The sequence below is a fragment of the Ovis aries genome, chromosome 2 (assembly GCF_016772045.2).
Source record: "Ovis aries strain OAR_USU_Benz2616 breed Rambouillet chromosome 2, ARS-UI_Ramb_v3.0, whole genome shotgun sequence".
Taxonomy (NCBI): domain Eukaryota; kingdom Metazoa; phylum Chordata; class Mammalia; order Artiodactyla; family Bovidae; genus Ovis; species Ovis aries.
The window spans coordinates 61859073-61872540 of record NC_056055.1 but is presented as its reverse complement, the minus strand read 5'-3'; the positions used below and the strand labels follow the sequence as shown (position 1 = coordinate 61872540).

The following is a 13468-nucleotide window of genomic DNA, read 5'->3' as shown; positions in this document are numbered from 1 at the left end:
CATTCCTGGAGATATAACCAAAATAAACTCTCACACTAGATGTATGAAGAAACAATATGAGATCGTGATATGGTTTCTATCGCTGGGGGTATAAACAGGTGAAATGTGGCGAATTCATAATGATGTCTCATGTAGAAACAACAGATCTATACGGTAGCAATTATGTACAGATCTTTAAAACTTTACCACTTAGTGAAAAAAGAACAGAAATTGAGATCCATAAGGCATTACAGAATATATGCTTTAAACATGTACTAAAAAATAAAAAATACACAGTTTACAAAAACTGATATAAAAAGAGAATACACATTAACTGAATTAGAATGGCTGCCACAGAGTAATGACAATAGAAATAAAGAGGGACAGAAATAAACAGATTTTTTTAAAAAGAGCATGATCTTATAGATTATGATAAAGTACCTTAAACTGAGAAGTATATAAACTTATTTTTCCACATCTGAATTTCTACTATAATGTTTTAAAGTAAATTTAAGCACTTTCCCTCAAAACCTGTACTTTTTGAGAATACTTCAAACCACAAAGTACTATTTATTTTCCTTGTGCTATTAGCATCTCCTCTAGTTATTATCCATTCTTTGACTTCCTTTTCTAGCAGCATATCTAACCTCATAACTTTTTATCCATCTGACTCATACATTTATTTACTCAATAAGTATTTAAGTGTCTACTTAAATATCAAGTGTGTATAAAGTATTGTTGGGCACAAAGAGGACATGTGGGAAACATTTTATGACCAATTTTTCCAGGAACCTTCATTCTCATGATGCATTAACCCACAAAACGGCTCAAAACAGTCCTACGCAGTACCGATTTTGTGTCTGAAGATGAGAAGTGGATGTTAACATGTGGTGGGATCTGGAGAAGACACATAAGTGAGGAATGGAGCAGGTGGGAAAATATGTCAAAAGTCTACCTGTGGGACTTCCCTGGCACTCCAGTGGTTAAGACTCTACACTTCCACTGTAGGAGGCACGAGTTCTCTCCCTGGTGGGGGAAATAAGATCCTGCATGCCATGTGGTGAGGCCAAAAGAAAAAAAAGGGAGTCTAGGTACATTTTACATCTTATATAATGAGTAGGAGAGAGAGAAAGAAAAGGCATCCCATGTGGGGACATGTCTTTTTACAAGGCACAAAGTCAAGACTGAATAAAGCATAATCAGAAAGCATAAAACTAGACGGTGGGAACTGAGGTAAGGAATTAAGGGCAATATGGTTAAACCGGGGGCTTCCCTGGTAGCTCAGCTGGTAAACAATCTACCTACAATGCAGGAGACCCCAGTTCAACTTCTGGGCCGGGAAGATCTGCTAGAGAAGGGATAGGCCACCACGCCAGTATTTTGGGGTTTCTCTGATGACTCAGCTGGTAAAGAACTCACCTGCAACATGGGAGACCTAGGTTTGATACTGGGTTGGGAAGATTCCCCCGGAGAAGGGAACGGCAAACCAGTCCAGTATTCTGGCCTGGAAAATTCCATGGACTGTATAACCCATGGGGTCGCAAAGAGTCAGACATGACTGAGCGACTTTCACTTTCACTATTAAAACAACAGAGAACAAACTGTAGATGAGTTCAAGGTCTCACCAAGTAATCTTGATTTTATCTTGTAGGTGGCAGGAATCTTCTGTAGGGTTTTGATTTGGGAACTGAATAGATTTTTCTGAGTTACATTATCACATCGAATCTTTAACCAAATGCTGCTCAGGATCATAGTTCTCCTTCTGTCCAGTCCCACAGTGGTAGACCTCGTCCAGGATGGGTTCAGTGAATTTTACTATAACCCCTCCCTCCTCCCTTCCCTCCCCAACTTGCAGCCTTTGATCCTTTCACTTCTTCCACCTCTTCAGCTTCATAACTTGACCTCATTCTATCAGAGTTTGGGTTAGCTATGTTTCTCTGGCATCCTATGTTTACCTCTACCACATTAATTGATCATTATTTTAATCATCAAAAGTTTAGTGACCCCTCTGCAGCCATGAAATCAAAAGACGCTTACTCCTTGGAAGAAAAGTTATGAGCAACCTAGATAGTGTATTCAAAGGCAGAGACATTACTTTGCCGACTAAGGTCCGTCTAGTCAAGGCTATGGTTTTTCCAGTAGTCAGGTATGGATGTGAGAGTTGGACTATGAAGAAAGCTGAGCACTGAGGAATTGATGCTTTTGAACTGTGGTGTTGGAGAAGACTCTTGAGAGTCCCTTGGACTTCAAGGAGATCCAACTAGTCCATTCGGAAGGAGATCAGCCCTGGGATTTCTTTGGAAGGAATGATGCTAAAGCTGAAACTCCAGTACTTTGGCCACCTCATGTGAAGAGTTGACTCATTGGAAAAGACTTTGATGCTGGGAGGGATTGAGGGTAGGAGAAGAAGGGGATGACAGAGGATGAGATGGCTGAATGGCATCACTGACTTGATGGACGTGAGTCTGAGTGAACTCCGGGAGTTGGTGATGGACAGGGAGGCCTGGCGTGCTGCGATTCATGGGGTCGCAAAGAGTCGGACACGACTGAGCGACTGAACTGAACTGAACTGAACTACTGTCTACTAGGCTGAGACCATGATGATGAGTAAAAATGGAACCAAAACCTGCCCTCATGTAGCCTAGAAGCAGAGAGAAAATCTGTCTTATTTTGCAATCCTATTTTTCACTGTAGAATTTATTGCACTGCATTTCAACTGAGCCCAGAGTGTCAGGCTGTAGCACCTTGAAGATGCTCAGTAAATGTTAATTGAATAAATGAATGAATAGAGGTTTGGAGAATCCTACTCGTACGGCCATAAGCATTATCATCAGTCCTGGACTGATAATGGCAATCTCATCCATTCTCAGAACTGCTTATCACCTGAAAACATAAATTTTAGGTCAAACTTTTTCTGTGAAGTGCTGGCTAGACTTTACAAGTCATATGGTATCTGTCACAACTACTCAGGTCTGCCATGGTAGTACAAAAGTAGCCATAGATAATATGAAAACAAATTTGGCGTGTTCCAAGAAAATATTATTTATAAAAACAGGTAGTGGATTGGACTTGGCACACAGGCCCTTGTTTCCAAACCTGTGCTGTAGATGAGGCCACTTCTGTCAATTTTTCAGTACTGCCTTCATGCCTGGTCCATACTCTATTCTTTAGTCAGGTAAATTTCCTTGCTACAGCCAACAGCTGAGTTCCCCTTTAAACTCATGCCTGACATCTGCAATTTGTCACAGATTGTGGTATTGTGAAAAAGTATATAATCTGGAGCCCAAAAGACCTGTTTTACTTATCGGTTGACCTTTTGCCAAGTTACTTTGCATTACTGAACCTTTATTTCCTCACTGTACATGGAGTTTTGCTTTTTTTAATTTTGACTAAGAAGATCAAGTAAGAAATGTATACTGAGAACTGAACATGATGCAGACACACAGTAAACAGTTTACAAATATCCCCATATACACCTTTTCCTGGTCATGTTCTTTTCCTATTTTAAATCCTTATCAGGTATTTATGGAGGATCTATTATATCCAAGGTACAGTTTCAGGTACCTTTAACACTATTCCAAATCTTCCATGATATCTCCCTTGACCACTGGGTCTCCAACTTGCATATAACACGATACACCTAAGAGCCTAAAAGTCCTGATGTTTGAGTCCCAGCACTAGATATTCTGATATGTTTTATAAGGAATGGCCTGAGCATCAGATCTACCCCCAGATAATTTCAATATAGAGCAAATTTCAGGGTCACTGCTCTAGATGGGACTCTGGGTTCTAACCACTCAGAAGCCCTCTTCTTCTGTCTTTCCAGCTGCTTTCTCTTCAATAGTTAGTACCTATATGCACGTCCTTATAGAGTTAAGAGTTGATTGAGTTCTCCCAGCAATTATTTACTCATATTTGGATATATTTATGTTAAGGACAATGGAAAAAAAGAGGATGAAGTAATCCTCTTACCTTGCATTTGACATTTGTTGTGTAATTATCAAGTACCTATTCCCTTTTCTCGTGGCAACAATCTTGATTTTTACTTGGGGATTCTCCTTTCCCCATCTTCAGTCCAGTTGTCCTGCTTGAGGCTTTACCCCTGGGCCCCGGAAGCTCGTGAAACCAGTGTAGTAACTCTCCTGGCTACAGTCACTCTTGGCCTGCTCTGAGGAACTTCCATGTTTTCCAGGATTACTGAAAGACACTCACTTTTTTCCCATTGGATTGGAATCTGAGACAATATGGTTCTTGGAGATTCTGGCAGCTATTCTATAACCTCAAAGAGAAAGCCCATCTAAGAACAAAATAAGAGAAAGAGATAAGACGGACAGAGAGATCACTCTGTGCCATAGTATCCAGCTGTTTCTCAAATCAGGTGCATCATTAAACTGCTATATGAACCAATAAACTCCCTTTTGCTTCTGCTTCTGCCAATTTTAGTCAGGTATCCTGTCACTGACAACCAGAAGAATGCCAGACTGATACAGCCTTCACTCGTCTCCCTCAGAACCCAGTTTATCACCCATATTCACAGAAATTACATGCCAGAGTCAATCACCAATCATTCATTCAACAAATGTACTAAATGTCTATGGAATACAATGTTCAGCCTAGGAGGATGGAGGAGGGATGATAACAGTATGCCATGATTAAGAACTCCAGGAGAACAAGGTGATGGAGGAGTAGGTGGATGTGGAGAAAATCTCTCTCCATGGATACATCAGAAATACACCTTCAGCCATAGAAGTGCATGCAGAACACCAGCTGAGAGCGGACAGGAGTACCTGACCAGCGGAAAAGAATATATAGACCCACGCAAATCTTGGTAAGATGAAGGAACTAGGGGGGGAAACAGGAGAGTTCATAGGACTGGACCTGCCCTCAGCTGGTGGGAGAACTGAAGCAGGGCTCCAATCCCCACATCAGGGCAACTGTCTGAGTCAGAGGAGAAACATTTAAGGCTGACAGTGAAACAACTGATCTGTGGCAGCCTACGTGGAATGAGAATCAGACAGTCCTTGCCACAGCCATACATACCCTGGACATGAAACTTGGCCCCCTGGAGGGTACAGTGGCTGGGAGCTGGAGTTTAGGGATTGTGGACAAGTCCCAGGGCAAGAGCTGCTGTTGACTGAAGAGAGACGGGTTGAGGGGATTTGAGGGAGGAGATCGTGGTAGAAAACGCAAGTGAAGGAAAGCCAGGCAGCCATGGAAGCAAGATGATACTGCTGAGTCATGTGTAGGGGGTAGAGCCATCACCATAACCTCTCTCCCCACACGCCAACATCAGTCAGCTGAACAATAGAGAGGCTGACACATCAAATGCCTGACGCACTGAACTACAGAGTAGGACCCCCACACAGGGTGCCCCTTTAGGTGCCTGATGCACTGATCTATAGAATAGGAAGCCAGCCAGGGGGGCCCCCTCTATGTGCCTGACATGCTGAACAACAGCGCAGAACCCCAGGCAAGGAAACCGTCTACATGCCTGAATGGGCGGAGCTACAGAGAAAGGCCAAAGAGGCCTGATCGCCAACTGCAAGAGGCTTGAAAAAAAAGACTCTGATAGGGCCATAACTCCTGCTGCGGAGGCAGTTCGTGTCCCTGCACACTTGGCGCCACCAGGGTCCCCTCAAGCCAAGCAATTGTACCACCTTCATGCTCAACTCTTACTGGGGCAGAGCTGCCACAGGCAAAAAAAAGTCTTGTATCTATGCACCCAGGGTTGCTTCCATTGTGTCCGAGTCTTTGCAACCCTGTAGACTGTGCCCTGCCAGGCTTCTGTCAGGGTGTGAGGTTCTCCAGGCAAGAATACTGGAGCATATTGGCCAATATTGGTTGCCATACCCTTCTAGAGCACTCTATTTCCTGTTTCCCTAGCCACCAACTCCCCTGAGTACTTGGTGCTGCCAGAACCCCTGCGACCCAAGCAGTTGCACAACCTCAAACAAGACCCTCCCAGGAGCAAACCCAAGTCCTCCAGGGCAGCCTCAGGAGTAAACCCCACTGGATGACCCACATGTAGAGGTGGAAATAAAACCACAATTGAAACCCAGGGGCAGAGTGGCGAAGGAAGACCCAAAACCTTTCCACCAGCTGCACAAGCTGCAGATTAAATCCACATGATTAACTAGGCAGACTGTTTGTCTATGGAATATATAAAAGGACATTGAGAGCTCCCACAAAAGAAAACGCACTAGTTGTGATAGCTGTGGGTATTGGAGGCAAGAACACACAGGACTAGAACCAGATTAGAATCTGAGCTGCCCCCACAGCAGGTCCAGAGATCAGCATAGTGTTGGAGGACAACCTAGGGAGGTTAGGTGGACTGTGACTCCCAGCGAGGGAAAGACTCTGACAGCAGTGACTCAAGAAAAGCATTTATTGTTCTTATTTTTTGACTTGTTCTGTAGATTCTTTTGGATTTTTTTCCCCTTTCCCTTTCATCCCCCACCCCCCACCGTTGTAGTTGTCAATTTTATTGGCACTAAGAATCCAATTAAGCTTTTGATTTTTTTTTCTCAGTCACACTTTTCATTCTTGTTATAAACCTCTGTCTCTACGTTGGGCTTTTGCAGTTCTGTGGGTTTTTCCTTTTTTTTTTCCTTCTCTCTTTTTCTAATTTTAATTTTTTTACACCTTATATAGTAAGAAATACAAGAGAAGAAAAAAGATCCACAAAATCAACCACAAACAATTAAGAACTGCATAAAATTTGTGGAAAGAATACTCAGCAACAATGCCACCCTACTGTGTGTGAAGCCCTGTGCTAGATATTGAGGACAGAAAGGATCATAAGGCAGGAATGATGCAATGTTGCTGTAAAAAATAGGTGGCATTTTCCATAATTTTTCCAACACTCAGAAGAAAAGTATTAAAGTTCTCCAAAATGGAAAGGTTTGGTTTATAGTGGGAAAGAGGCAAATTAAATTCCTTTCAGAGAAAGATCCTTTTCTACTTCCTTTTAAATTCATCATTGACTTATTGAGTTTTATACAAGTGACTAGAAGATATATTCTGATATCCATTAATGTAAGTGCAGACTTAAAACTAGACAAATAATAGCTAATCCCACAAAGTCTTCTATGTGCCCAGGACTGTTCTGGGCCTCAAAAAAGAAATACTGGATTTTTTTAAATTTTGAAATTAAAGGTCACCACAATTGAAATCTGCAAGAAAAGTCAGTATTCTAATGAAAGTACTTCTATTATACCCAAATATCATTCTTTATTTTTCCAGGAAAATAATAATTGAAATATCGGTTTAGGTTTCATTTATAAAACTGTTATGACTAACTTCAAATTGATTTTAAGAAACAAGGAAATAAAATAATCTTGCTAAATAAAAACACACAGCCATAAAATAAGTTTCTGCTAGAGTATCTGACATTTGAAGTCTCCCCTGAGATGTTCCATTCAGTTCCTGCTTTGTCTAGTTCCAATAATCAAAATTATTTACCTTTTTGATCACTTAAAACTGTCTCCAGTCTACTTACTAAACAGTTCAACATTCCATCAATGTAGAAAGACATATTAATTACAGTTCAATTAACCAAATAAACTGCATAGTTAATAGAAATAATTTTCTTTTTTAGGAGGAAAATGAAACAATTTTGTTTGGCATGCATGCCTAATTGTGTGTTTTAAATTCTTGGTTTTGGCTTGTGATCACTTAAAAACAACCACTAAACACATCTAAATGGTTGATTATAAAAGCAAGATTATGCCTTCTGCATTTTATAGTATATAAAATCTAGCATATGAGAAAATAAACTCAAGAGCAACAAAGAGGTCCAGTCACTTACCCTCTTCATAACCACAGCCAGGGTAAATTTCACTCAACCTTCAGCCATTGAATTTTATTCTGAGGTTTCCATCTACCACACAATCAGATAAACCCTGGTTTGTGGGAGCAAGTAATGGAAACTCTGATGTAAAAAGAACTGCCAAACAAATTTCCATGTGCTTAACTTGAAAGGGAGAAATTCCAGCGTGAACTGAGGAAAAAGTTTTCAGCTGCTTTTAAACCCAAGGGGCTGAACTTTTAGCAGGAACTTGTGACTAAGATTGCCTTGTCGGGAAAATGATTAACACTCTTGTTGTCGTCATCTGCTTGAGCTCTCCAGCTGTAGGAAATTGGCTAAGGGAACCTTATCAATCCAAGACATGTGTGTTGTGAATACATTGTCCTCCTGAGCCAGCATTTAGTTACTTATTTAAATAAAGATGTATTTAGAACCTCGACCAACGTTGTTAGTGGTTATTTTATTAAAACTATGATTAGCAAACACCCTCTTCCAAAAACACAAAAGAAGACTATACACATGGACATAACCAGATGGCCAACACCGAAATCAGATTGATTATATATATTCTTTGCAGCCAAAGATGGAGAAGCTCTATACAGTCAGCAAAAACAAGACCAGGAGCTGACTGTGGCTCAGATCATGAACTCCTTATTGCCAAATTCAGAATTAAATTGAAGAAAGTAGGGAAAACCACTAGACCATTCAGGTATGACCTTAATCAAATACATTATGATTATACAGTGGAAGTGAGAAATAGATTTAAGGGCCTAGATCTGATAGACAGAGTGTCTGATGAACTATGGATGGAGGTTTGTGACCTTGTTCAGGAGGCAGGTATCAAGACCATCCCCATGGAAAATAAATGCAAAAAAGCAAAATGGCTGTCTGAGGAGGCCTTACAAATAGCTATGAAAAGAAGAGAAGTGAAAAGCAAAGGAGAAAAGGAAAGATATACCCATCTGAATGCAGAGTTCCAAAGAATAGCAAGGAGAGATAAGAAAGCTTTCCTCAGTGATCAATGCAAAGAAATAGAGGAAAACAACAGAATCGGAAAGACTAGAGATCTCTTCAAGAAAATTAGAGACCCAAGGGAATATTTCATGCAAAGATGGGCACAATAAAGGACAGAAATGGTATGGACCTAACAGAAGCTGAAGATATTAAGAAGAAGTGGCAAGAATACACAGAAGAACTGTACAAAAAAGATATTCACAACCTAGATAATCATGATGGTGTGATCACTCACCTAGAGCCAGACATCCTGGAATGTGAAGTCAAGTGGGCCTTAGAAAGCATCACTACTAACAAAGCTAGTAGAGGTGATGGAATTCCAGTTGAGCTATTTCAAATCCTGAAAGATGATGCTGTGAAAGTGCTGCACTCAATATTCCAGCACATTTGGAAAACTCAGCAGTGCCCACAGGACTGGAAAAGGTCAGTTTTCATTCCAATCCCAAAGAAAGGCAAGGCCAAAGAATGCTGAAACTACCACACAATTGCACTCATCTCACATGCTAGTAAAGTAATGCTCAAAATTCTCCAAGCCAGGCTTCAGCAATACATGAATTGTGAACTTCCAGATGTTCAAGCTGGTTTTAGAAAAGGCAGAGGAACCAGACATCAAATTGCCAGCATCCCCTGGATCATCGAAAAAGCAAGAGAGTTCCAGAAAAACATCTATTTCTGCTTCATTGACTATGCCAAAGCCTTTGACTATGTGTATCACAATAAACTGTGGAAAATTCTGAAAGAGATGGGAATACCAGACCACCTGACCTGCCTCTTGAGAAACCTATGGGTCAGGAAGCAACAGTGAGAACTGGATGTGGAACAACAGACTGGTTCCAAATTGGAAAAGGAGTACATCAAGGCTGTATATTGTCACCCTGCTTATTTAACTTATATGCAGAGTACATCATGAGAAATGCTAGGCTGGAAGAAGCACAAGCTGGAATCAAGATTGTCAGGAGAAATATCAATAACCTCAGATATGCAGATGACACCACCCTTATGGCAGAAAGTGAAGAGGAACTCAAAAGCCTCTTGATGAAAGTGAAAGAGGACAGTGAAAGAGTTGGCTTAAAGCTCAACATTCAGAAAACGAAGATCATGGCATCTGGTCCCATCACTTCATGGGAAATAGATGGGGAAACAGTGTCAGACTTTATTTTTGGGCCTCCAGGATCACTGCAGATGGTGATTGCAGCCATGAAATTAAAAGACGCTTACTCCTTGGAAGGAAAGTTATGACCAACCTAGATAGCATATTCAAAAGCAGAGACATTACTATGCCAACAAAGGTCCGTCTAGTCAAGGCTATAGTTTTTCCAGTGGTCATGTATGGATGTGAGAGTTGGACTGTGAAGAAAGCTGAGCACTGAATTGATGCTTTTGAAGTGTGGTGTTGGAGAAGACTCTTGAGAGTCCCTTGGACTGCAAGGAGATCCAACCAGTCCATTCTAAAGGAGATCAGCCCTGCGTGTTCTTTGGAAGGACTGATGCTAAAGTTGAAACTCCAGTACTTTGGCCACCTCATGCAAAGAGTTGACTCATTGGAAAAGACTCTGATGCTGGGAGGGATTGGGGGCAGGAGGAGAAGTGGACGACAGAGGATGAGATGGCTGGATGGCATCACTGACTCTATGCACATGAGTTTGGGTGAACTCCGGGAGTTGGTGATGGACAGGGAGGCCTGGCGTGCTGCAATTCAGGTCGCAAAGAGTGGGACATGCCTGAGTGACTGAACTGAACTGAACTAAATGATTATAAAAGGCTTTTTCTTACTTTTGATTTCTTTATCACCCTCTTAAAAAAAAGATCCTTCTTCAAATTCCAAAGTTTTGGGACTTCCCTGATGATCCAGTGGTTAAGACATTGCACTGCCACCACAGGGGGCACCGGTTTGAGCCCTGGTCAGATAACTAATATCCCATATGGCACATGATGTGGCAAAGAAATAGAAAAAAAATCCAAAGTTTTATAAGTAATATTAACAATACCATTGTTTTCTCTCAGCCTTTTTTCTCTTCCAAGCCTTGCTTGTGTCTAAAGCTTCAGTGTCCTTTTGAACCACCAGTTCTCAACTCTTCTGGAAACCAGGGACATGGAAAAATGAGGAAGAACTAATTAATAGGTAGGTGTACATACATAATTTGGAGGCATTAGGTAGTCATCAAAGGACTTTTTTTCTTTAAAATGATTGTCATGAATAGCATTACTACCTAATCTGTCCTTCATAAATACTTGTAAAAGAAAAAAGGAAACTCACCCATATATGAGGAAGAAATGCAGAGATTTATTCAGACAAACTTCTGTGCAGTATATATGAATAGGAGCCTAAGATGATAACACAGATGCACGGTTTCCCTTAGTAGGGCTTTCACTCCACCAACATGGTGAAGTAGATGGTGCATTGAATTTCCTGTCAACTGGCCTACGAAAGTTGAAACTGCGTTTCTCATACAGTGCTGAGTAAAGAGTGTAAGAGCTCATTGTCAGTTGTGTTTATTACATTATAAATATCATTTTCCTCATAGCCTTAGACTGCTGATTTAGAAGTTGATTGATGACTCAGAGTTCATATCACCCTTCCTGAGGCATTTTCCATGAATTGTTAAGTTTCTTCTAGGAATTCAATTCCATCACCACCAAAGAAAGCAAATTTGAACAGTTTCAATGCTGTAAAACAATTCCAAATAAATTGAACTAGTTTTTGCCTCTGCAACTTGCTATTGCTTTTCTCTGAAATTTAACAGGCACTCTGAGTTAGTCTGCAGTATCCGCTGCATGCCTAAACGCTGAGCACTTTACAGTTCTAACGACCACACCTTCACTTCATTTTGTTAGGTGGTAACAAACAGCTAGAAAGTTGAAGGAAAATTCCCTCTCCCCCTACTCCCAAAACAAAAGCTCTCAGTGATCTTCATTGCTTATCTTTATAAGAGTGCCTGGATCATAAACACTGAAATTCATTATTATTCAGTTGTACAAAGAACAGTGACAACAAGCACATGAAAAAAGCAAAAGCAAAACAAACAAATCTTCCAGAACTGAAGTTCTTAGCCTACAATTTAAGAGATTCTGGGAACACACTGAATTATATGTAAATTTTAGAACTGTGTGTATTTTTCTGGGGAAAACATGCTTAGAGTTCATCAGATCCTTAACTGAATTGGAAAAAAACACACAAAGGAAAGGGCAAGAACCACTACCTCAGAGAAGTTTTAAAAATATATAGTCTCAAAAGAGGACCAAAATAAACAAAATAAGAAAGAGGAGAAATTATAATTAACACCACAGAGATGAAAAAATCATAAGAGAATACTACCATCAGCCATATGCCAACAAATTAGACAACCTAGAAGAAATGGATAAATTTTTAGAAACATAAAATCTGCCAAGATTGAATCAGGAAGAAATAGACAATCACTAGTAGTGATATTGAACTAGTAATCAAAAAACTCCCAGTAAACAAAAAGTCCAGGACCAGACAGTTTCACAGAGAAATTCTACCAAACACATAAATACAAGCTAGTATTTATCTTTCTCAAACTATATAAAAAAATTAAAGAGGATACAACATGCTCAGATTCATTCTATGATGTTACCGTCACCCTGATATCAAAACCAAACAGACTACAAATAAAAAGAAAATTACAGGTCAATATCTCTGGTAAACATAGATGCAAAAGTACTCAGCTAAATATTAGAAAACCAAATCCAACTATATATTAAAAAGATCATACAGCATGATCAAATCAGACTTATTCCAGGGATGCAAGGAGAATTTAATATCCACAAATCAATCAGTGTGATACACCACATTAACAAAAGGAAGAATAAAAATCACATTATCATCTCAAGAGACATTAAAAAAAGCATTTAACAAAATTCAACATCGGTTAACAATAAAAAATTCTCATCAAAACAGATATAAAGGGAACATATCTCAACATCAGTTCAGTTCAGTTCAGTTCAGTTCAGTCACTCAGTCATATCTGACTCTTTGCAACTGCATGAACTGCAGCACACCAGGCCTCCCTGTCCATCACCAATTCCTGGAGTCCACCCAAACCCATGCCCATTGAGTCGGTGATGCCATCCAACAATCTCATCCTCTGTCGTCCCCTTCTCCTTCTGCCCCCAATCTTTCCCAGCATCAGGGTCTTTTCCAATGAGTCAGATCTTCGCATCAGGTGGCCAAAGTATTGGAGTTTCAGCTTCAACGTCGGTCCTTCCAATGAACACCCAGGACTGTTCTCCTTTCAGATGGACTGGTTGGATCCCCTTGCTGTCCAAGGGACTCTCAAGAGTCTTCTCCAACACCACAGTTCAAATATATCAATTTTTTAGCACTCAGCTTTCTTTATAGTCCAACTCTTACATCCATATATGACCACTGGAAAAAACAGTCTTAACTAGACAGACCTTTGTTGACAAAGTAATGTCTCTGCTTTTGAATATGCTGTCTAGGTTGGTCATAACTTTCCTTCCAAGGAGTAAGCGTTTTTTTTTTAAATTTCATGGCTGCTATCACCATCTGCAGTGATTTTGGAGCCCTAAAATATAAAGTCTGACACTGTTTCCACTGTTGCCCCATCTATTTCCCATGAAGTGATGGGACCAGATGCCATGATCTTCATTTTCTGAATGTTGAGCTTTAAGCCAACTTTTTCACTC

At 40.3% G+C, this 13468-nt stretch overlaps 1 protein-coding gene across 2 annotated transcripts in view; it reads right to left on the bottom strand.

Moving 5' to 3' along the window:
• TRPM6 (transient receptor potential cation channel subfamily M member 6) overlaps positions 1 to 7980 on the bottom strand; it is a 166352-nt gene extending 158372 nt beyond the window's left edge. For both annotated transcript variants that reach the window (XM_042243344.1, XM_060409361.1), the window contains exon 1: positions 7787 to 7980. In XM_042243344.1, the coding sequence (XP_042099278.1) occupies positions 7787 to 7795 (9 nt within the window). In that variant the 5' untranslated portion in view covers positions 7796 to 7980. The remainder of the gene's footprint in view (positions 1 to 7786) is intronic.
• Positions 7981 to 13468: the final 5488 nt, after the last annotated feature.